Source organism: Mastigoproctus giganteus, chromosome 10 (assembly GCF_048544385.1).
Source record: "Mastigoproctus giganteus isolate SK-2022 chromosome 10, ASM4854438v1, whole genome shotgun sequence".
Lineage (NCBI taxonomy): Eukaryota > Metazoa > Arthropoda > Arachnida > Uropygi > Thelyphonidae > Mastigoproctus > Mastigoproctus giganteus.
The window spans coordinates 18,395,583-18,422,465 of record NC_143584.1 but is presented as its reverse complement, the minus strand read 5'-3'; the positions used below and the strand labels follow the sequence as shown (position 1 = coordinate 18,422,465).

The 26,883-nt window shown below is 36.8% G+C and overlaps 1 protein-coding gene across 1 annotated transcript in view; it reads right to left on the bottom strand.

Moving 5' to 3' along the window:
- The window catches only part of LOC150078821 (uncharacterized), an 81,792-nt gene that overhangs the window by 46,771 nt on the left and 8,138 nt on the right, over window positions 1-26,883 (bottom strand). Inside the window, exon 3 of the mRNA XM_090382381.1 lies at window positions 1,845-2,782. Coding sequence (XP_090238507.1) covers window positions 1,845-2,782 — 938 coding nt within the window. The remainder of the gene's footprint in view (window positions 1-1,844; window positions 2,783-26,883) is intronic.

The window sequence follows — 26,883 nt, the reverse complement described above, 5'->3', positions numbered from 1 at the left end:
AGTGTACCAGACAAAGATCTTTGCTAGATGGAGCTCTGCTGATTAAGCAACACTATAAGAATTCTGAGTTGGTTCCAGTTACTGTACGGAAGTTTCATTTGGAAACACATGAGAAGCAGAAATGAACCAGTGTTATCATCTGGATTATCTCAACTAGTTAAAAAGTTTATGGAAATGGAATACCTGATAGTTCATCCACAAAGTAGGCAGCCATAAACATTCACTGCAGTTGTGCCTGCTATTGAAGAGCACAATGATGATTTTGCCACTTCATCATCAGAAAGCAGAGCTAGGGCTCATGCAGTTTCATTTTAAGCAGTTGTCCCAAGTATGACTGTGCTGATCATTACAGAATACATTACATCGGTATCCTTATAAAATTCAATGCTTCTAGCAATTGCTATTACAGGATTTACCGAAACAAGAGCATTCATCACGTGGTCCTTTACCATGCTGACTAGGATGAGAACTAGTCATATCACCACAAGAATGAACTCAAGGTCATCACTAGATGTAATTTATTTTAGAGGTAACGGGATGATAGGGTTATTGGAGCACTTTGGTTCTTAGATTAATTTCAATTTTAAAATTAATCTAAGAGTAATCATAGTAATCAACAGTAATTATATAAATGTATCATGAAATAATGTACAGAATCGGCTCTAATCTCATTTTGAGCTTAGTCTATAATATAAATATCTGTATTTGCCCTGTTTTTCTCTAGTTCACTAATTCCTCCACTCCTCAAATAGACTAGGTATGGTGGTTACCTTGAGTTCATTCTCACAGTAGTAGCACTATACAGTAATTGTTCAACTTGTTTGAACAACCTAAAATGGAGGAATTAATGCACACAGTTGCAGCATTTGGGGAAGAGACATCATGCCTACAATGAACCTTCTCTAAAGACACCGAAGTCAGTGATGTATGGGTTTTACTGCATTGTTTGTCAGTAGACTATTTTTCTTTTAGGAATTCTTTACCACTAACATTATTGAATAATTAGCACCTTCACCATATTTTTTTTTTTTTTTTTTTTTTATGAGAACCCCAAACATGAGAGGTATTAGAACCTATAGTACTTAGTACCGTGCTTGGGTTGGAGGTTGAGAAGACGAAAGAAGATATTTGTTGATATTGGACTTGAACTTCTGTAGATTGTAATTTTCAGGAAATACGTATGAAGGAAGGTTGTTCCAGAAAACAGCAGTTGAACACCACAGCATCATACTTACTAAAGAAAGAAACAGTTAACACCACAGAACTACCCCATACAGCACATCCAATAAACCAATCACTCGTGCCAACTGTTAGTGGAGACCATCTACTTCGTAGACATTGTCCACATGAATGACTGGCCTCCCCCTGATCCCCAGCCTTGACACCAGCTGATTTTTGGCTATGGCAATGCCTTGAGTCTTCTGTATACAGAAGTAATCTGGCATCTCTGCCACATTTTAGAGAGATGTCATATGCCAATAATTTGCAATAATTATAATGGATATCTTATTTTCTTTTATAAGCAAGTGCCTTGCTTATAAAAGAAAATAGCTTAGTGCATCCAATAACACTGGAATGTGATAGTAGTGGACACACTAAGCAGTTGCTGATGAAAATTTGTTTAAGAAACATATGCCCCACTAATGTCACTTTGTGTTTCGGTACCAGCTTCCAATATCTAGAACTAAACAGTTCTTGTATAAAATCCTATAACTTGTAGAGTATTATAAAAACTGCATTCCTCTGAAATCAATAGTGCAACTATTTTTATTATTTTTTTTTCTGCTTTTTGAAATACACACTACATTTCTATAATATTAAGTCAACTTTGAAAAAATACATACTTAAGCGATATTTGGTTTTAGGCTTTGGTCTATCAATTTCATTGACCATCTCCACAGTTAATCCTGGAGAATTTGCATCTCGCTCTTCTAATGGAGGATCACGGGATTCCACTGCAATATCTAATTCATTAGTAACAAGAAAGTCAGAAGAATCTGTGGCTGAAGTAAAAATGTTACCTGTCTGAGATGACAGTGAAGGTGATGATGTAGCTAACTGTCCTTGTGCTTGTGTTACCGTGACTAGAGAAGTTGATGGCTCACTAGATGAAATAGACACATTACTACAATGATTAACAATTATGTTGTTATTATTTGTATGTGAAATATCAACATTTGGCTGGTTAGAATGAATACTGAAATTCAAGGTGGAGAGTGTATCAGAAGCATTTGCAACATTTTGGCAATGGTTTGCATCAGACGATGACTGTAGATGGTTTGGATGTACAACACCTTGAGAAAGGGTAGTAGGTATATCACTGTTCTGAAGAGGTAACGTTGCAACAGTTGTATTAATTAAGTGGGCATTATCTGATGATGGAACTGATGAGGATGATGACGGAAAGGACATATTCTGATTAGGTGAAAGAACAGGTACTGTTATTGATACGGGAGGCAAAAGAACATTTGTATGGGGAGTTGGTTCTAATGATGATAAAGTACTATTACTCTGTTGCTGAATACTTGTGAAAAATGCAGAATTTGCTTGAACAGGCTGGAGACTGTTGTTCCCTGAAGGAAGGATAACATAAGCAAGATGGCCATGGCTAGTTGATAACGGTGGATTAACATGGCTAGTTGATAACGGTGGCCTGTCTGTTGATACAGGGAGAGAAGGTGTTGGAAGTTGCTGTTGGCTACTTCGATGTTGCTGTGGATGAACAGTAGCAACTCGTCGCATTACTTTACCTGGTGAAGTTTTCTTCGCCTCATTCAAAGACCTGCAATTCAATTTATTCAGTGATAAATGTAAGGTAAATGATATTTGCTCTTATCAGTTTAATAAAATTATTATAAAGCATGGTGCAGTAATAATATGCATATTTAAAAACAGAATATATAACAAAAATTGTACTGTGAAATTATTTATTTTTTGGACAGTGCAGCAAAAATTTTGGTTTCCTTGCACTATACAACTAATATTAATACTAATGCTAAAATAACTTTCTCATATGCGAATCCTAATGTTGTATAATACCTATACAAAAATTGTGGCTTAGATAGCCTGGGATACTGTTGGAAGAGATTAAAAAATTTTGAATGTGCTTTCCCAGCTGGCTGATAATAGAAATATAATGGGGAACCAGATGACAACTCCATCATCACACTATTCCTGTTGTTTTGAATTTGTGCTTTGTAAATTCCTCTTTAAACTGTTGATGATTCAGAAGAATCATCCAATGAAATATAGGGTTTTGTGCTCTTTTGTGGTATGTTAATGTTAATTATTTGGTTTTTACGAGCATTAGCAACTAAGGCCATATTGCTCCGGAGATATGCGGTGGTCATTCCCTGACCTTTCCGAATCCTCCGTATTTGGTAGTCACAGGCTCGAACCTTGGTCTAATCAAGAGGCGTGTGCTACACACTGATGCTTCTCCCCACCTGGTTACGGAGGCGCCTCTTTTGTGGTATGTGTCTGTGTGTAATAATTATAATTATTATTTTTAACAGTCTCCAGGCATAACCCAAATGTATGTGTATGTACTGTGTGTGTGTGTGTGTGTGTGTGTGTGTGTGTGTGTGTGTGTGTGTGTGTGTGTGTGTGTGTGTGTGTGTGTGTGTGTGTGTGTGTGTGTGTTCACAGGCCAATTTGCATATGGTGTAGGTTAAAAAACCCAGAATAATTCACAGGGAAACCATACTCCCTCCACCTGAGATTGACTGGCTACAGCCCTTAAGCAAGGTCTGTTTATTGATACAGGAAGAGGATTTTAGAAATTCCTCCAGGAACCCAGACCTCTTCAAACAAGCAACAGGTGGTGAAACCACTTGAGAGAGAGATAGAGAGAGTTTTGCTACCAGCTAACAACATAAATGCAATTAAGTTTTTGAGCCTCTTTTACCAGCAGAATCCAAAATCACCAAATCCAGCATTTCTGCAGACATATTTTACAACTGTTATACAGTACTAGCACATGTATTTAGGAAATATTTTAACCAATTTTGTTATACATAGTACCTTTATATTATTCAAAGTTGTGAGACTTGCTTGATGGTGCACCAGTTGCACAACAACTCCTCCACTTATATTGTTCTGGACATTCAGAGTATTTACTGCTAGTACATGCAGTGGCTCTCCCATAAAAATGTGCATTTAGCCACAGTGCTTCTGAAGAGTGATTTTTTTTTTTTATTTTATCTTTTTTTTTCATGCTAGATAAAATCAAATACCATGCTAACATCAAGTTTTATCAAAAACTATGGAAATCCATATTGGAAACTTCAAATGATGCAAAAGATTGCCCATTGCTTACAACAATTTTCAGGTGATACCACTGTTTCCAGAGGAAGGGAATTTGGAAAATATGGAAGGAATGAGACGGAAAGCTGAAGACAGCTCGTATTGCTAAAAAAGTTACAGAAGCTGGATTCCTTATTCACAAAAATATCATTATCAAATGGTCAATGAAGTTACAGAAGCTGTCATGGAACCTTGCATGATGATCTTTTGAGGCACCAAGTCACAAAACACATGGTAACAAAAATGCTTATTATGCACCAGAAAGCCAACCCTATCACTGCTGGGATTGAAACCTGGTGTTTTTCTTTACAACTCTTATATGAAGCAGCATGTTTCATCAGGACAAGTTGTAAGGGGACAGTCAGGTTTTTAAAGAAGTAATATTTTCAAAAAACAATACTATGTGAGTAACAAATATTCTTGTTTATTTATCCAGCACATACTTTCTATTTGATGCAATTTTTGATTGCAATTGCAACTTATAATGCGGTTTCCAATAGATGCATTTCCTTGAAATTTTGTTAGTAGTTGCAAAACACTAAAGAAATTTTTTTTTTTTTTTTTTTTTTAAATTCACTGTAAGCAGTACAGGTAACCCTCATATAACATAGTAGTTTGGTTCCTACAAAATCTTGTGTAATGCAAAACTGTGTTATACAAGACTAAGAACCAGTAAGGGGGATTATGTTCAAAAAGTTAACAATGTCAAGAGGCGTGTATGTACTGTGTCTATAGAAGTGTGTGTGTGTTCACAGGCCAATTTGCATATGGTGTAGGTTAAAAAACCCAGAATAATTCACAGGGAAACCATACTCCCTCCACCTGAGATTGACTGGCTACAGCCCTTAAGCAAGGTCTGTTTATTGATACAGGAAGAGGATTTTAGAAATTCCTCCAGGAACCCAGACCTCTTCAAACAAGCAACAGGTGGTGAAACCACTTGAGAGAGAGATAGAGAGTTTTGCTACCAGCTAACAACATAAATGCAATTAAGTTTTTGAGCCTCTTTTACCAGCAGAATCCAAAATCACCAAATCCAGCATTTCTGCAGACATATTTTACAACTGTTATACAGTACTAGCACATGTATTTAGGAAATATTTTAACCAATTTTGTTATACATAGTACCTTTATATTATTCAAAGTTGTGAGACTTGCTTGATGGTGCACCAGTTGCACAACAACTCCTCCACTTATATTGTTCTGGACATTCAGAGTATTTACTGCTAGTACATGCAGTGGCTCTCCCATAAAAATGTGCATTTAGCCACAGTGCTTCTGAAGAGTGATTTTTTTTTTTATTTTATCTTTTTTTTTCATGCTAGATAAAATCAAATACCATGCTAACATCAAGTTTTATCAAAAACTATGGAAATCCATATTGGAAACTTCAAATGATGCAAAAGATTGCCAATTGCTTACAACAATTTTCAGGTGATACCACTGTTTCCAGAGGAAGGGAATTTGGAAAATATGGAAGGAATGAGACGGAAAGCTGAAGACAGCTTGTATTGCTAAAAAAGTTACAGAAGCTGGATTCCTTATTCACAAAAATATCATTATCAAATGGTCAATGAAGTTACAGAAGCTGTCATGGAACCTTGCATGATGATCTTTTGAGGCACCAAGTCACAAAACACATGGTAACAAAAATGCTTATTATGCACCAGAAAGCCAACCCTATCACTGCTGGGATTGAAACCTGGTGTTTTTCTTTACAACTCTTATATGAAGCAGCATGTTTCATCAGGACAAGTTGTAAGGGGACAGTCAGGTTTTTAAAGAAGTAATATTTTCAAAAAACAATACTATGTGAGTAACAAATATTCTTGTTTATTTATCCAGCACATACTTTCTATTTGATGCAATTTTTGATTGCAATTGCAACTTATAATGCGGTTTCCAATAGATGAATTTCCTTGAAATTTTGTTAGTAGTTGCAAAACACTAAAGAAATTTTTTTTTTTTTTTTTTAAATTCACTGTAAGCAGTACAGGTAACCCTCATATAACATAGTAGTTTGGTTCCTACAAAATCTTGTGTAATGCAAAACTGTGTTATACAAGACTAAGAACCAGTAAGGGGGATTATGTTCAAAAAGTTAACAATGTCAAGAGGCGTGTAGTGTGTTCACAGGCCAATTTGCATATGGTGTAGGTTAAAAAACCCAGAATAATTCACAGGGAAACCATACTCCCTCCACCTGAGATTGACTAGTTACAGCCCTTAAGCAAGGCCTGTTTATTGATACAAGAAGAGGATTTTAGAAATTCCTCCAGGAACCCAGACCTCTTCAAACAAGCAACAGGTGGTGAAACCACTTGTGAGAGAGAGAGAGAGAGAGAGAGAGAGTTTTGCTACCAGCTAACAACATAAATGCAATAAATGAACAAACGTGTTACCTTACAAACTGTGGTACTTATATGTGAGATAATGTACATTCATTTAATTTTCTTCCTCTTCATTGCTGCTAAGCACAATCTCTTTTGCAGCATCTATATTTCATATACCTTCTGCTCTCTTTAAAAGTCATGAACTGCACTCTTCGAAGTAACAATTATTTTTTATGGTCTAAAAAAAGAACAAGTTCGATAGCACAGAACCTAATCTAGGGATCTCCCAACAAAATACAGTCGACCCCAGCTTTAAATGATATGTGAAAATCGGAAGAATATTTTACAGTTAGCAAAAGAAAATTAAATTTATGCTTACATACACAGCTTAATTAATATGTGCTGTAATATGTACATCTTCTTCCAGTCACATAGTTCCATGAGGAGCTGTTGTGGCCACCAACAAATTCCTCCAACTGCATTGATCATGTGCTATACTAGTGATATCACAAAATTCCACACCCAAAAGTTCACTGATCCCATCCTTCCACCTAGTTGCAGGTCTTCCTTTAACAGCAGTTTTTGGAGTTTGTTTTGTTGTGGTCTCTGTGGCATCAGATAATGTGGTGGTATGCCAATGCCTACCACATGGCCGATTTTGAAAGGGGCTGGCTTTAATCATAGGAAGAGTCATCATGCATCCCATAAGATGCTCTTCAAGAGAAAAGGTGACTACAGCAGAACCCCGCTTAGTGCAGAAGGCTGATTACAACTGGTTTTTGCCTGGTTTCCAGAGGTTGTCTATGTATATAAACAGATATATACAGTCCATTCCGGTTATTTGGGACACATCGGGACTAGTGTATTTCGGCCCAATTAAGCGGCTGCCCCAATTATCCGAAGTCTCACGTAAATAGTTAAAAATACAATGTAACCCCCCCCCTTTACAATTGATTCACTGTACAATCAAATCACGTCGAACTCAACATAGTAAAGTACCGCTCACTATATGATGTGCAGTAAGTGCCGGCCATCGTGATCACATTTGTGAATTGAATTTTAATTCTATTAAACAGCGATTGTAATTAGCGAAAATAGGAGGAATATTATCCACAGGCTATAAAAGCAAAGATATATTAAGCACAATTTTACTCTTTATTACCTTACCAATTAAAAAATTAAATGATACGTGAAAATCGGAAGAATATACGTAATACGTACTATAATATGTACATACGAACTAGCTGACATTTCTGTTCACTGACATTTGTGGGTGGGAGTTAAAATTTAAAACAGTAAAAAGATAAGCAATCAATAACAAAGAACACGGAACACACAAATTGCAAGTAACCGCAAGTGAGAACGGAGTAATGAGTTACAAAGCTTTAAAAATAGGAATGAAGAGAAGATTCTGAAAATTAATTTTTTTATATGATTGAAGATTTCATGGAAGTGTAAACACATTTCATCATAATAACCCACAGAATTCCAGCAGTCAGTGTCATCACAAATTCAGTAAGATCAAGTTTACTGTCTGTTTACGATAGATTTCACTAACAGAAAAGCCCAATAAACAGGTGACTGCTAATTGTTTTTATTGTTTTACGGTTGTGACCTCCAGAATTTCGACTGAACCATGTGGTACCATCGGAGACAATTGTTGGGTAACTCCAGTTCTGCAGTCTCCTGCCCCAATTAAACGGCATGCTGTCCCAATTAAGCGAAGTAAACCCTGGCTATTTTCTAGATTGGTTTCTGTTTTTTAAAATTTGCCCCAAATAAATGGCTGCCCTGATTAACTGGTGGCCCAAATAACCGGAATCCACTGTATTATTCATTAGATTCTCAAAAGTAGTTATTATATCTTTAGTCAATGAATTTATTCATAAGGTGGCACTATTACCCCTCTTCTTCCTTCTTCGATGTCTAATTAATGTCCAATATTTCCGATTAATTATATAGAACATATTTTTAAATAATTTTCTACCAAACCACAACGCATGCAACGTTTTCTTACCATAAACATGTTTTCATGCTGATTCAAACAGTCCCCAATGAATACATTCTTAGGTTTTAAAATATTTGTTCCTGTATTTCAAATTTACACTCCTTTCATATAGCATTAACTGCTGCATAACTTCTGTATTCATTGAATGTGCTAACCGTTAAACTGTTATTTTAATCTTAAAGTCTAAATATTTACCACACAGATATAACATATGTGTCTAATGAATCCTCCGTACCACTTCTTCTGTACATACTAATTGATATTTCTGTTCACTGACTTTTTTTTGTTGTTGTTATTTAATTTTACTGTTTTAAATTTCTGTTTAAAATTTAAAACAGTAAAAATGATAAGCAATTAATAACAAAGAACATGACACGCACAAGTTGCAACAGACACAATATGGAGGGAGTAATGAGTTTCTGAAAATTTATGCTTTTTATATGATTGACTATTTCATGGAAGGGTAAACACATTTCACCATAATAACATGAAAACTCATACAATTCCAGCTATTGGTACTATAGCAAACGTAAGAAGATCAAGTTTGCTACCCGTTTATAATTGATTACACTAACAGAAAAGACCAATAATCTGGAAACTGCAAATTGTTTTTATTGTTTTATGGTAGTGACCTCCAGAAATGTGCTTTAGAAAAATATCACAAAGGTGATAACAACTAGAGAGTCAACAGCAGAGATTCACAAAAAGAAATGGAAATGTTGAAAATTACATCTAACATAATAGCAGAGTTTTCCCAGCACAAAAGCTCAAAAATACCGTGTATTGTGTGGGAAAATACAGTGTTAGAGCGCAAAAATACCGTGTTATACGGGAGTTAGCATTAGCATTAGTAGAGGCATATGATGCAAGAAAGCAAGCTTATTCAGCATCAGCCAAAAAAAAAAAAAAAAAAATTATTTTACCTTCTACTAATTTTATGACTACAGCACTGGACAAATGCATGTGAAAATAATGTCAAAATTTTTACCTACATCCAACTGTTTAATGACTATATCATAGTAATTTACCAGACTGCTCTGGCATGACCTTCCCTTAATGAATCCATGCCTGGATCTATTCAAGATACCATTCTTGTCAAGATGATCATGAATTGCATCCTTAACCACAAAAGCCTAGCGTTAGCCGTGGATGTATCTACAGAAAAGTCATATGGTAGAAACTGAATGTCTATGAGAGAGTGAGAGTAGAGAAACTTTGTAAGCGATGGATCATTAATAAATCTGACTGTCCTCTTCTAAATGGAGTCCAAAAGCTTAAGGTTTTGGTACATCACTCCAGATGTGGGAATGATTTTTCATGGTGGGGCAGATTTGAGATTTGTAGAGCGAGCAATTGTTAAGAAGAAATGTAACAATGAGTGCAAAAAAGAAAACCCAGGTTTTTTTTTTTTTATGCAGAAGCATATTTATGATGTGCTTATGTCAAGAGAGATTAAAAGTAAAGATAATTTCTAGTAAAAATATGTGATCTTGTCCAGAAATCTGAGTTTCGTTGAAAATGAGCGAAAGAACAGTCAATTGTTTTTTGTAAGAAATAAGACAGAACTGAGTTTTAGAGGGATTAAAATTGACTTAGTTTTCTTTGCCCACTGAAGAACTGAAACCTTGAATTCAGCATGTAAGAACTTGGTAGTGGATATTTGGAAGTTGATAGCCTAAATAAATTTAAGGCTCAGCTGGACAGGTATTTCAAACGAACGGAGGGATGAAATGGGAGCGTGTTTTTTTTTTTTTTTTTTTTGCTGATGCTGCATAAGCTTGCTTTCTTGCATCATATGCCTCTACTAATGCTAATTTGAGAAGTTATTATTATTATTAGCCATATGGTGCAAGCAGGGGCACAGCCTACTTTGCCACCATATAGCAAAAGTAGGCGAAGCCTAGGGCCCTACTTCACCATGGCCCATAAACAGATGCAAGTAGGGGCCACCCCTCCTAGAGAGGCACAACATGTAATGAAAATATTTTTCTCACTGAGCTCCTCAACAATGTTATACATCTAGAATAAGGAAGGAATTCTTCTTATATCTTATTGCCAAAACATAACAAACCTAGGCGGCAGCAGTCTTTATTGTGCTTTTACAAATGGAACTTTGTATAGTGATCAGACACCTGTTCGGTTACTATATGTGTATGCGTCATATTGTATGGTGTTCGGGATTTCCCAACTTGACAGGAGGATAAGGAAGATATGCCCACCCATATGAACATTTAGCCATATACGGTGGTCAAAAGTTGTTAGTTGATTAATTTCAATTCATGTTTGTTCAAGTTCAAGTCATTATCAAAACAACAATTGACATACAAAAATGCATTTGTTTATTACTGCTATTTGTATTTAAAAATCTAAAGTTTAAAATTTAATTAATAAAAATTTTAGTTAAAAATGGATGAAAAGAAAAAGGGATAAAGTGGAGCCCAAAAAAGAACAATGGAGAAAAGCAAACGAACAAGTAGTCAATAAATAACCTAAATTATATCATTTCTTTACAAAACATAGTAATGAATTATGTCCAGAAAATAGAAAAGAAAAGACCAGTATTGAATCAGAAAATGCGGAAACGAATGCTGCTGGTGTAAATATATCTACGGATCATTTAAATAAATCAGGGTCATCAAATGAAAACAATTCAACAATCATAGATATGCCTTCATCGGAAATTAGTGTTGAACACACTGCACCATTTATTCCCTCAAGTGATCATGGAGAATATGTGGACATCAACATTTCTGATGAAACAAAAAGAAACATTATGAGTTTGTCACCTCAGAGACCTAAAGGACCATTTCCAAGGGATTCTGAACAACAAAATAGAAGTTTTAGTGACACGTACTATTATTCTACTTCAACGTATGGTCCAGTTTCTCATTTGTGGCTATGCTACTCCAGACTACAAGATTGAAAAAAATCTCTTTTTGAATAAAAACTCTGTTTCTCAATATCATATCGAGGCATGTGCTATACACGAAATGTGGCAAGAACGCAACGATTGATAAAGATCTTGAGGAACAAGTAAGATACAGATCCTCATTTTGGAAAATGGTACTAGAACGGTTATTTCGGATAATGCTTATGTTGGCTAAAAATTCTTTAGCATTTGGTGGTCATCGGGAAGGATTTTCAGAAGATTACAATGGCAATTTTTTATCGCAAGTCCATTTACTTTCCTACTATGATGATGCAATGAAACAAATTACCGTATTTCTTCGATTCTAAGACGCCATCGATTGTAAGATGCACCTTAATTTCAGAAAAAAGCTTTGATTCAAAGAAAAAAAATAAAAATAAAATAAATCTAACAAATATTTTTATTACAATTGAATTCAATTTACTAAAAACAATAGTACCGGTATTTATCAGTAGGTATGTTATTCATCACTTCCTTCTGAATCTTCTGAGCCATCGATATCTGCATCAATATCAGAGTCTACTTCACATTCAGGATCAGATTCTTCTGAGCCATCGTTATCTTCATTATCCCATAATATATCATCTTCTGAGCCATCATTATCTTCATTATCTCATAACCATCGTTATCTTCATTATCCCATAATATATCATCTTCTGAGCCATCAAGAGCATTGGTGATGCAACATTTTTTAAATGAGTGCTGGACTATTCTTTCTGGGATCAGCTTCCAAGCTGTTGACACCCATTCTGCCAATTTTGATGCCGGCGCTTTCTTAATTTTTCCGGAAGGTGTCACAGAAGGTTGTTGGTCAACAGCCAGGATTCATATTCCTTTTTCAAGTAATCCTTAAATGGTTTGTTGACTGAAACGTCGAGTGGCTGCAGTTGGCTAGTCATGTCACCAGGAATCACAACCAATCACCACGTTTTTGCACAATTTTATTTTTGACCAGTTCAGACAAATGTCCACGAAATGCATCAAGTACTAGCATGCTGGGTGGGTTACGAAGACTTCCAGGACGTCTATTCCACACAACATTTAGCCAGTCTTCCGTAAGCACTGCCGACATCCATCCATTTTTTTGTGCACACACAATAACATCTTTGGGAAAATTTTCATTCTTCGGTATGGTTTTTCGATTTAAAATTAAATATGGTGGCAACTTTTGACCATCAGCCGTGATGCATAGCATCACAGTGATATGTTGTCTTTTGTAGCCCATGCTTATAATCTTGATTTCTTTAGCACCTTTAGCATTGACGGTGTAATTTCGAGGCATATCGAAGAAGACCAGGGTTTCATCAGCATTTCCAATTTGACTAAACTCAGTTTCTTTTTTTCCTTAAAACGTATCACAGCTTCATCAACTTGTGGAAATCTTCCTTTCTTAGGCCCTGTAAAGCACTTGCTTGTTGTTTTGCACAAAAATGTGGAACTGTGATCATTTCTCCAACGACGAACATTTACTTCACTAATGTCAAAATGTCAACTCGCAGCTCTATTTCCATGTTCTTTTGCATACACGATAACTTTTCGTTTCAATGCGGTTTCGTAGCGCAATCCTTTTGACATTTTAATGTGCAATAAGGGATCAAAATTAACAAAATACAGTAACTCCACTTACATACTTTCAAAGATACAAACAAAACTTCCTAGTTTTTGCTGAGTGAGCTCCACTATAATGAAATAACGGCAGCTTCACATTTCGAAAGCACATGAAATCACCCACACAACTTCATTCTCCATTGGAATTGGAGAGTGCGATAACCGTCAAACTTGGAGGCAGGGTTTCCACATAAAAACAAAACGTGCGGTGCTGTGCAAAGCACAGGAAAAGTCAAAAAAAAAAAAAAAAACTGTGATTGTAAGATGCCATCGATTCTAAGACATACCCCATTTTTAGAAATGTTTATAGGGGGAAAAAGTGCGTCTTAGAATTGAAGAAATATAGTATTAATAAGCCATCTGGTGCAGTAACTTATTTAAGCCCCACTATCCAAAATGAATTAATAGAATGTTTAGGTACCAAATTAACAAAACAAAAGTGTTACACTCAACATTAATTCAGCACCATTCTATTCACTAATTTTGGTTACTACTCAAGATCTCACAAAAAAAGATCAATTAAGTGTTATTGTATGACATTAGCATTAGTAGAGGCATTTGATGCAAGAAAGCAAGCTTATGCAGCATCAGCCAAAAAAAAAAAAAAAAAAAAAAAAAAACCCACTTCCACTTCACCCCTCTGTTCGTTCAAAATACCTGTCCAGCTGAGCCTTAAACTTATTTAGGCTATCAACCTCCACCACAAGGGATGGAAGTCTGTTCCACCAACCAACCACCCACTGGCTAAAGGCAAATTTCCGCACATCTATCCTACATCTGTCTTTCCTCAATTTGAATTTATGCCCTCTCAGGTGATTTTTCTGAGCTAGAGGAAGAATCCCATCAGCATTGAGCATGCTTAAACCATTCAAGGCTTTATACACCTCTATCAGATCACCTCGCTGGTGCCTAGTCTCCAGACACTGTAATTTGCAAAACTTAAGCCTTTCTTCGTAAGAGCACCCCTTTGTTCCATTCACTAATCTTGTTGCCCTTCTCTGTACTCGTTCCAGCAGCTCTACATCCTTCTTGAAATGAGGCCTCCAGACCTGTATACAGTACTCTAGGTGTGGCCTGACCATCGCCTTATACAATGGAATAATCACCTCCTTATCCCTGCTGGAAAAATTCCTGTATATCATTGACAATACTCCATGAGCTACTCTTGCAGCCCGTCTGCACTGCTCAGAGAACTTCATATCTGCCTGCACAACCACCCCCAAGTCCCTTTCATTCTCTACCACTGTCAGTGTAGTACCACAGAGTTGATACGTTGCTCTGGGGTTGCTGTTTCCCATGTGTAGTACTTTACATTTGTCAATGTTAAACTTCATTTGCCACCTCTCAGCCCATCTGCTCAACCTTTCCAGATCCTGTTGCAGCAGCATAGTGTCAGTAGTGTCCTTGACAACCGTGCCAACCTTTGTATCGTCTGCAAACTTGGACATTAAGCCCGATATACCATCATCAATATCATTTATAAATACAGAAAACAATAATGGACCCAACACTGAGCCCTGAGGGACTCCACTAATAACATCAGTCCACGATGAGCAGTGTCCATTGATTACCACTCTGTCTTCTCCCCCTCAACCACCCCTTTATCCATAGCAGCAATTTGCCTCCAATGTCACACTGCTCCAATTTGTGTAGCAGTCTTCCATGTGCAACAGTATCAAAAGCCTTTCTAAGATCCAAGTATATAATATCAAAGTTATTCCCTGCATCCAGTTCTTTTGTGACTGCATCATAGTATCCAATCAAGTTGGTCAGGCAAGACTTCCCCTTTACAAAACCATGCTGTGTCTGAGCTATAACTGAAGTCTTGTCTAAATGATCCTGCAGTGCTTCTTTAACCAGTGCCTCCATTAATTTTCCTGGCAAAGAAGTTAAGCTCACAGGTCTATAATTACTTGTGTCAGCCTTTGATCCTCCTTTGTGAATTGGGGTCACATTTGCACATTTCCAGTCTATGAGTACCTCCCCTGAGTCCAAGGAAGCTCTCATAATTATGGCTAAGGGTTTGCTTACTTCCTTTGCTGCCTCCTTTAATATAACTGGATAGATCCCATCCACCCCGGGTGCCTTTCTTGTGTTTATCTTCAACAGTTTCTCCTCCACTTTACTCCCAGTTATTTCAAGATTCTGTAGCTTACTGCTAGAGTTGAATACACCTCTGGCATTCCCCTCGCTGAATAACTCCTCATGTGTGAATGTCGATGCAAAATATTCATTTAGTTTGTTAGCTACCTGAGCAGGATCATCAACACTTGACCCATCAATATCAAGTGGACCAATCTGATTCATCCCCTTCCTTCTAGAGTTTACATAAGTAAAGAACTCTTTGCTGTTTTTCTTTGCATCCCTTGCCAAGGATTTCTCGTAATCTGCCTTCGCCTGCCTAACCTCCTTTGTAACTTGGTTGCATATCAACTTGTATCTATCATAGGCTTCTGTGTCATGTGTTAATTTGTATGTATCCCATGCATTTTTCTTCTCTGCCATATGCCTCATTAGTTCATCTGACATCCATTTTGGCCTAAACCTTGAACAATATTTCTTAGTTGGTATGTAAAGCCTAGTAGCTTCCAAGATAAGTTCTTTGAATGCTTCCCATTTTGAATTTGCTGTTGGTAACCTCATCAGTTGGTCCCACTGTATAGAATTTAAATACTGTCTCAGTCCATTGTAGTCGCCTTTACGGAAGCAATAACCCTTCCCTTTACCCCTAATGGTAGTTACCTCTTTGAGTAAATCCCACTTCAGCACACTGTGATCACTGCCACCTAGTGGTTCATTTATCTGCAGATTCTTAATGCATGAAGAATCACTGCTGATAATCAAATCAAGAGTATTACTCCCTCTAGTTGCCTCCCGAACATGCTGATGTAGAAAACAATCATCCAATAAATCCACAAAAGCCCTGCTAGTGTGTGAGTAACCAGCCCCCAAATTCCAGTCAATATCTGGGAAATTAAAATCTCCCATTATAAGACACTCTGATTTACTGGCCCACTCTATTTCCCTGTACAGTTCCTTATTATACTCATCAGAGTCATTAGGCCTATAGCACACTCCTACTCTCAATTTTGATCTCCCAATGTTTATTTGCGACGAAAATGAAAAATTCAAAGATTTTGAAATTTGTGAAACGTTTTTAGGATTCTATGACGTGAATGATCATTCGGCAGAAATGATGACGGATAATATAATGAAAATATTACACAAACTAAATATTCCCACTGAAAAATGTTATGGTCAGGGATATGATGGGGCTAATGCCACAAGTGGGGTTTATAATGGTGTGGAAGTCACGCATTAAAAGGATCCAATCAAATGTAGAGTACATTCATTGTGCAAGTCACAATTTAAATTTAGTTATTAATGATAGCATAAATTGTTGTAATAACGTTTCATCATTTTTCGACATTCTTCAAATTTTGTATAATGTTTTTGGAAATAGTACAAAAAGATGGAATCTTCTTTCTAAATTTACTGGGGAATCTGAAGTTATCTTTGCTGTGTAGTTCTCAGCTTCTCTTCCATTCTTTTGGTGAGGGCCCAAGTTTCACTTCCATAAGTCATGTAGGTAGTATACACATTAAAAAAAAAAAAAAAACTCAACCCTACTCGATGGACTGGTAGATTACAGTCTATAACAGCTGTGAAAGTTCATTTTGCAGATATTATAAAAGCTTTGACAGAAATTAATCTTAAATCAACTAAAAAAGCAGACCGAAATGAAGCATGTAGAATAATGAAGCAAACGATGACCTTCGATTTTATTTTCATTTGTATATTTTTGAATAACGTGATGTGCAAAATTAATTATGCTTCAAAAACTCTACAGAAGCATGATATAGACCTTGATGAATATACTTCTGTATTAGACTGAGTCAGTAAAAATTTACAAAACATTCGAAATTCATACGAACAAATTAAATAGGAATCTGAGAAATTGCCAAGGAGTTCGGGGTAGATCCCAAATTTGAAGACAAATGACAACATAGAACTAAAAGGCAGTACGATGAATTAACTTCAGATTTTTTGTTTGATAACAGAGATTAGTTTTTTTTTTTTTTTTTTTTTGAATCAGTGTTTTTTACTGTTGTAGACAAAATTATAATACAAATTAAAAATCGTTTCAAAAGTATGAAGTTAGTAAAAATTTATTTTGCAATACTAAAACCGAAAAAAATAATTAAATGTCAAATGCTGATATATTAAGTGAGTGTGAAAATCTCATAAAAAAGTATTCATCTGTATTCTCTCTCTCTCTCTCTCTCTCTCTCTGTCTCTCTCTCTCCGTATTCATCTGTATTCTTTCTCTCTCTCTCTCTCTCTCTCTCCCCCCCCCCAACTGTCGATTCAATATTGCAATTTAATCACACTTATTAAACAAGATTTATCAGGCAGACATGTCTATCAGACAATTTTTTTATTTGACTATTCAGAAATTTTTACTTTATTTATGTTATTTTTTACCTTGCCAGCTGCCTCTGCCTAAAGATCATTTAGTAAATTACAAATAATAAAAGATTATAAAAAAAATGCTATTGGTCAAAGTAGACTGTGCAATGTTGGCTACTGAGCATAAATATGCCGGTAAATTGGATTTTATTAATGATTTCACAAATGCAAAAGCGCTAAAAGTAACATTTTAACTTTTTTCGTAAATTTATTAGTTATAGTATAATTTTTTTGTTTGTCAAATTATATGTAATAAGTAGTACAGTGGTACCTTGGATTGCGAGTAACTTGGTCTGCGAGTGTTTTGCAAGACGAGCAAAAATTTTTAATAAATTTTAACTTGATAAACGAGCGAGGTCTTGCAATACGAGTACAGTCAGTCCTCGTATAACACGTGTTTACACTACACGAATTCGATCATACACGATTTATAAATAGGGGAACGATATCTTATATAACACGAACCGAATTCGCTTATGCACGATTCGCCTTTGTGTTTACAAGAAATGGCAGTCGAACGGAGAATCACCCCAACTGAACGCAACACGATAGGAATGAAGAGAAGATTCTGAAAATGTATTTATGTTTTTTATATCAGTCAAGGGGAAACACATTTCACCATAATAACGTAAAAACCAACACAATTCCAGCTATCGGTATAATCGCAAATGCAATTAGATCGAGTTTACTACCAGTTTATAACATATTCCACTAGCAGAAAGGCAACTGGAAATTGTTTTTATTGTTTTATGGTAATAACCCCTAGAAATGTGCTTTAGGAAAATGTGAGGTGTTAATAGTGTATCTCTGCATTTATGGTGTTGTTTATTCAGTTGCTACACGCACGCAGCTTTGTTTATGTGTATCAAGGGTGCCTCCTCATTTTGTAATTGTGCTTTATTTTTTCCTAAAAATTGTCTGCCGAGCATCACGTGATCACGTGCTGCTCGGGATTGTGGTTAAACGTCTCACATGCTCGGTCTCAGTCGGCATACCTCATTCGTATACAGTCAACATTGTAGTGAACATTCGTGCTAGCGTTGTGACCACGTGCATGTGCGTAAAGCATTTTTTTTTTTGTGTTCAAATTTAGTGACTGTTATTTATTAACTGTGCACTACGAAAATGGCCCCAATGAAGAAAAGGGTTGAAAAGGAAGGCGGTAAGAAGAAGAAGGAGATGATTACGGTAGAAGTTAAGAAGGAAATCATCGAGAAGCACAAACAAGGTATGAAAGTGGCCGCCATCGCAAGATTTTATAAGAAGTCTACGTCAACAATTTGCACAATATTTAAGAAGAAAGAAGAACTAAGAGGACTAAATGTAGCAAAAGGAGTCACGAGAATATCAAAGCAACGGCCACGTATTCTGGAAGATGTAGAAAAGTTGCTTTTGGTGTGGATAAACGAGAAGCAACTAGCGGGTGATACTGTGACCGAGAACTTGATCTGTGAGAAGGGAAAGGCCTTGTACGCTGACCTCGTAAGTAAACAGCCAGGTACGTCTACGGAAAACGAAGAAGGCTTCAAGGCGAGCAGGGGATGGTTTGATAACTTTAAGAGGAGAAGTGGCATCCATAGTGTTGTGAGGCACGGAGAGGCTGCGAGTTTGGACGCTAAGGCAGCTGAGGCGTTCATTGCCGAGTTCCAGAAGCTCGTGGTTTCCGAGTGTTACCTGCCGCAGCAAGTTTTTAATTGTGATGAGACGGGGCTTTTTTGGAAAAAGGTGCCACAGAGGACCTACATTACAGCAGAAGAGAATGCAATGCTCGGTCACAAGCACATGAAAGACCGTCTCACCCTCTTGCTGTGTGCTAATGCAAGCGGTGATTTCAAAGTCAAGCCCCTGCTCGTGTATCATTCTGAGAATCCACGAGCCTTCAAGAAATGCAAGGTGCAGAAGAGCCAGTTAACCGTTATGTGGAGGTCCAACAGCAAGGCTTGGGTCACTCGTATCTTGTTCGTTGAGTGGATCAACGAGGTCTTCGGTCCTGCAGTGAAGAAATACCTTTTAGAAAAAAAACTGCCACTCAAAGTCTTGCTGGTTATGGACAATGCTCCTGCTCATCCTGCAGACTTTGAGAATGACTTACTGGAAGAATTCGAATTCATTAAGGTCCAGTTCCTTCCTCCCAACACTACTCCATTACTCCAGCCCATGGATCAGCAGGTCATTTCGAACTTTAAAAAGCTTCACATCAAGGCGCTATTTCAGCGATGCTTCGAGGTGACCAAAAGGAACTAACCTTACCCTCCGAGAGTTTTGGAAAAATCATTTCCACATCGTAAGCCGCCTCAAAATCATCGATAAAGCCTGGGATGGGGTCACCAAGAGAACCCTCAATTCTGCTTGGAGAAAACTGTGGTCTGATTGCGTTGAGGGGTTTGCTCATGAACAGGAGCTGCCAGTTGTCGATGAAATTGTGTCCTTAGGGACGACCATGGGATTGGAGGTGAATAAGGATGACATTCAAGAGCTGGTGGAGGAACATGGCCAGGAGTTTACCACCGACGAACTGATGGATCTGCATCGCGAGCAACAGCAAGAGGTTATGGAGGAGATCTCGTCTGAGGAGGAGGAGAAAAAAATGGAGACATCCCTCTCTTCAAATGAGATTAGGGAGGTGTGTAAAATGTGGGAAACAGTGCAAAATTTTGTAGAAAAGCACCACCCGAGTAAGGCTGTGGCAGTGCGAGCGATGAATCTGTTTAACGACAATGCAATGTCATATTTCCGTGAAATCCTCAAAAGGAGGCAAAAGCAAATGTCATTGGAGAGGTTCCTTGTTAAAGTCACACAAAAAGAAAAAGTCAACAGATAGTAGTGATTCCGTTAGTGACAGTGAAAGTCGTCCTACCCAATAATTAATAAATTCGATTGCTTTTAAAAATATAAAAAGGTATGTATGTATTTTGTATTAATCATTTTTACAGTATATGAATATTTGTGAGTTTTGGAACAAATCATCTGGGTTTCCATTATTTCTTATGGGGAAATTCGCTTTGATATACGAGTGCTTTGGATTACGAGCACGTTTCCGGAACGAATTATGCTCGCAAACCAAGGTACCACTGTATATTGTAATATTAATTTTCGTGTTTTTGGTGTTTGTAAAATTATAAAGAAATTATAAATAAAACACATATTTATGTTATTAAAATGATTCAACATTTTTTTTTATATTATGACTAATTAAAATTTATTTTAATAAAAATAAGGGGCCCAAAAAACTTAGCTATGCCACTGGGTGCAAGGAAGCCTGAGGCTTATGCTGCACCAGCCAAAAAAAAAAAAATTCTAAGAGAGAGAGAGAGAAGTAGAAGGGAATCACCAAGAAGGAGAAGGATGATGATATCCAGCTCAGGACCCTGGGTGTGCCAAGCCCATACTCGCCAGATATAAGCCCCTGAGGTTAGTTGAAGCTGTTTGCGCAGGACAAGGTTTCTCATAGTGGAAGACAGAATGTAGTGTACAATTATTAGCAAAATTCTGGATAAGATTTCCAGTCGGTGGAAGACAGGTCATTAATATAGAAGAGGAAAAGAGTGGGAGAAAGATTTGGTTTTTATGGTGCATGGGAGGTGGGAGAAAGAACTGATCCTTAGAAAAACATTAGGGAAGGAGTTAGAAGACGGCACTGTATACCATTACCTGCAATGAGCATCCAAAGAGAAAACTGGATATCCAATTACAAAAAACAGACACTAATTCATAAGATGGGATCTTGTTTAGAAGACCTCTATGCCAAACACCATCAAAAGCCTTAGAAATGTCAAGAGCAACTGCTTGAATTTTGCCCAACTTTTCTATTGAATTTTCAAAGAATTTACTGACTAAAACTAACCAATGCTAAACTGGAACGTTGTGACCTTTAAAACCAACTACCATGGCATTCTGCAGTCCTTGAATCACAATTATCACAGACATGGCAGACTCACCTTCACCACAGAAAGTCTACACCATGAATATTGTGCACCAAGAAGTTTTATAAAGTAAAGCAATCTAGTGAAAGATGTTGCTTATAACCAAACTAAATAAAGTTCAATCACTGTACATAAAAGTATTGTTAATTCTTATTTTTAAATAATTGTTTGATTTTTATATTGATTAATGATAATTGCCCATATCTTTAATATGGTAACAAAACATTTTTTAAATTTGACTTTATCATATCATTATTAGTTGTAGTGGCAAATGGTGCAAAAAAGTAAGCTTATACAACAGCAGCCAAAAAAAAAAAAAAAAAAAAAAAAAATGCTTCCCATTTTGCCTGTCCATCCCCACAGTTTATCTCATTCTTCCTTGAATTGTTCCAACAATCTACTGCTCGCTGAAAGCAAATTTCTGTACATCCAAATTGCAACCTTCCATCCTCAATTTGAATTTATATCCTCTCACATATGCAGTCTGAGCTGCACAGGTACATTGTATTAAACCTACACTTGACCTGCACTATTTCTACCCACCTGACCCTCAATCCACAAAACAAAAAAAGTCATATTAAAAAAAAAATTGTCTTAATTTTTTGTCTTATTATTGACTCACATCAATAATAATACAAAAATCAATCATCAACATTAATATTTTTTTTTTTACAAAAATTAAAAAAAAAGTTAAATAGAAAAAATATATAATGAAAATTTCGTAACAATTAATTTTACAGATTATTCTATGAAGAAAGAAGATAATTATCAACACAGTCTTGGTTCAAATGTATTTTTCTTTCCTGAATTAGAAAGCCAGCTATAGAAAAATCTCTTTCAGATGTTTATTCACTGTTGACAGGAATTACAAGAATGACACGAGTCACAGCAACAATATTTGGAAAAAAAATAACTTTTTTTTCCACACTACTTCAACAACAGAAAATCTTCATTATTGTCAGAAACTGTTTTTGGAAATTTCATTGTGTTATAAATTTGGATTTTCTAAAGTGGAGGTTCAACGTTTTCATCACTTGAAAATGTTGAACCTCATTTTTCATTCAATAAATCATCTGTCCCTTTCCCTTTTTCTTTCTGTTGTACCCTTCAATCCCAGTCTTTCGGTGTTGTATGGCAATTAATTATTTATAAAAACTGGAATGACACCCAACACACAAACTGCAAAATTAACTGAGAACTAACCTGCAACCTGATGCAGGACTCTAGTCTGAGCAAAAGAAAGAATGCCATCAGTATTAAGCTTGCCCAATCCATTCAAAGCATTAAACAGCTCAATCAGATCACCTCACAGATGCTTAGGTTTCCAGATGCTGCCATTTTCAGAACTGAAGACTTTTTTGGAAAGAGCACCCTTTTGTTCCCACCACCGATCTAGTTGAACTTCTCTGCACCCATTCAGCAGACCTATATGCAGTACTCAAGATGCAGGCTAACCACTGCTTTGTACAATGGGACAATCACCTGCATATTCCTGCTAGCAAAAATCCTGTGTATCACTGCTAAGAGAACTTCATATCTGTCTGTACAATTATCCCAAGGTCTTTTTCATTTTCTACTACCATGAGTGTAGTACCAGATGGTACATTAATCAGGAATTACTGCTACCTGTATGCAGTACCTTGCATTTGTCAATGTTAAACTTCAAATGCCATTTCTCAGCATATCTGCCTAATTTTTCTAGATCGTATTGCAGTAATATACTGATTACTGTGATTAACTATCCTGCCAATCTTCATATCATCTGGAAACTTAGACAGTAAAGCCTGATATGCCTTCATCAATATCATTAATTAATACAGAAAACAGCAATAGGTCCCAGCACTGAACCCTGTGGGACTCCACTTTAGTCCAAGAAAAGCAGTGCCCATTAATACCCACTCTCTGTCTTCTCCTACTTAACCATCCCTTTATCCATAACAGCAACTTGCCCTTAATGCCACACTACTCCAATTTGTATAACAGATTGGAATAGTGTTTTACATTTGCATGTAAAAGTTTTTAATACTTTTACATGCAAAAGTATTAAAACCTTTTCTGGAATCTAAAAAGTATATAATGTCAAAATTATTTTTGCATCCATTTCCTTTGTTACTATGCCATAGTATCAATCAAGTTAGTCAGACAAGTTTTTTTCCCTAATAAATCCATGTGTCTGCAGTATAACTATATTCCTGCTTTCCTAGTTTCAACAATTTCTCCTCCACTTTCCTCTCAGTTATCACAAAGTCATTCATCTCCCGATCAGAATTTTGTTCACTTCTGACATCCCCATCCCTAAAAAATTCCTCATGTGTGAATGTGGATAAAAAATACCCATTTGGTTTGTGACGTGTGCAACTTCATTACTGAAGTGGCATACATAACAAACTGATTGGATAGTCAGTGTGACTGATTGTAAGTGCATCAAAGTGTGCCAGCTATTTGTAGGCATTCCAGTCAGCTTGTTCCAGCTTCAGCCTTAATAGGATAATATGATTTTGTATTGACCAAAGTAGATATCACTGGAAAGTGTTCACACCCAAGAAAGATTTCAGTTACTTCCCATGTATTATTTCATATTCACCATTAGAAAGATACAATATGGCCCTAGCAGCCTTGTGTCATTAAACTCAACAACAAGAGAAAGGGAGCACATGGGCAAATCACTGAAATGAAACCATGTGCATTCCTAGCTTCAACAATTTCTGCTCCACTCCCTATCAGTTATCACAGAATCATTCAGCTCCCCCACCAGAATTTGACTCACTTCTGCATCCCCATCCCTAAAAAATACCTCAACGTGTGAATGAAGATGCAAAATACCCATTCAGTTTATCTGCAACCTGAGCAGGATCATCAACTGCTTTTCTTCATATTCTTTGTCAGAGGCTTCTTGTAATCTGCCTTAGCTTGTCTAACCTCCTTTGTGACTTGATTACAGACTACTTTATATCTACTATACTCATCTGTATAATCTATATGTATCCTATGCATTTTTTTTTTTTCTACTTCAAGCCCTTTGCTTTGCCTCTCTGGTCTGAGGCATGATTTCCATTATTAGGAATAAAGGAAATCGCGCCTCGTACCACACTAAATTAATATACTTAAATGTAATAATGACACTAGTCTATTCACCAGTTATGCAGCAATAATATATTATGCTATCAAGTTTATACATTAATAGAGGCATATGATGCAAGAAAGCAAGCTTATGCAGCATCAGCCAAAAAAAAAAAAAAAAAAAACCTTTCCACCTCACCCCTCCGTTCGTTCGAAATACCTCAGCCGAGCCTTAAATTTATTTAGGCTATCAACTTCCACGACAAGGGATGGAAGTCTATTCCACCAACCAACCACCCGCTGGCTAAAGGCAAATTTCCGCACATCTATCCTACATCTGTCTTTCCTCAATTTGAATTTATGCCCTCTCAGTTGATTATTCTGAGCAAGAGGCAGTATCCCATCAGCATTGAGCATGCTCAAACCATTCAAGGCTTTGGACACCTCTATCAGATCACCTCGCCGGTGCCTAGTCTCCAGACACTGTAATTTGCAAAACTTAAGCCTTTCTTCGTAAGAGCAACCCTTCGTTCCGTTCACTAACCTTGTTGCCCTTCTCTGTACTCGTTCCAGCAGCTCTACATCCTTCTTGAAATGAGGCCTCCAGACCTGTATACAGTACTCAAGGTGTGGCCTGACCATTGCCTTATACAAAGGAATAATTACCTCCCTATCCCTGCTAAAAAAATTCCTGTATATCATTGAAAAGACACCATGAGCTACTCTTGCAGCCCGTCTGCACTGCTCAGAGAACTTCATATCTGCCTGCACAATTACCCCCAGGTTCTTTTCATTCTCTACCACTGTCAGTGTAGTACAACAGAGTTTATACGTTGCTCTGGGGTTACTGTTTCCCATATGTAGTACTTTACATTTGTCAATGTTAAACTTCATTTGCCACCTCTCAGCCCATCTTCTCAACCTTTCCAGATCCCGTTGCAGCAGCATAGCGTCAGTAGCGTCTTTAACAACCCTGCCAACCTTTGTATCGTCTGCAAACTTGGACATTAAGCTTGATATACCATCATCAATATTATTTATAAATAAAAAAAACAACAATGGACCCAACATTGAACCCTGAGGGACTCCACTAATAACATTAGTCCACGATGAGCAGTGTCCATTAATTGCCACTCTCTGTCTTCTGCCACTCAACCATCCCTTTATCCATAGCAACAATTTGCCACCAATGCCACACTGCTCCAATTTATGCAGCAGTCTTCCATGTGCAACAGTATCAAAAGCATTTCTAAGATCCAAATATATAATATCAAAGTTATTTCCTGCATCCAATTCTTTTCTGACTACATCATAGTATCCAATCAAATTGGTCAGGCAAGACCTTCCCTTAACAAAACCATGCTGTGTCTGAGTTATAACTGAATTCTTGTCAAAATGATCCTACAGTGCTTCTTTAACCATTACTTTCATTAATTTTCCTGGAACAGAAGTTAAACTCACAGGTCTATAATTACTTGTGTCAGCCTTTGATCCTCCTTTGTGAATTGGGGTTACATCTGCACATCTCCAGTCTGTGGGTACCTCCCCTGAGTCCAAGGAAGATCTCATAATTATGGCTAACGGTTTGCTTACTTCCTTTGCTGCCTCCTTTAATATAACTGGATAGATCCCATCCACCCCAGGTGCCTTTCTTGTATTTATCTTCAACAATTTCTCCTCCACTTTACTCTCAAAATAATAAAAGATCATCTAGCTCGCTGCCAGTGTTTACTTCATCTATGGCATTTCCCTTCCTGAATAACTCCTCCTGTTTGAATGTAGATGCAAAATATTGATTTAGTTTGTTAGCTACCTGAGCAGGATCATCAACAGTTGAACCATCAATATCAAGTGGACCAATCTGATTCATCCCCTTCCTTCTAGAGTTTACATAAGTAAAGAACTCCTTGCTGTTTTTCTTTGCATCCCTTGCCAAAGATTTCTCGTAATCTGCCTTCGCCTGCCTAACCTCCTTTGTAACTTGGTTACAGATCAACTTATATCTATCATAGGCTTCTGTGTCACATGTTTATATGTATCCCATGCATTTTTCTTCTCTGCCATATGTCTCACTAGTTCATCTGACATCCATTTAGGCCTGAACCTTGAACAATATTTCTTAGTTGGTATGTAAAGCCTAGTAGCTTCCAAGATAAGTTCTTTGAATGCTTCCCATTTTGAGTTTGTTGTTGGTAACATCATCAGTTGGTCCCACTGTATAGAATTTAAATACTGTCTCAAACCATC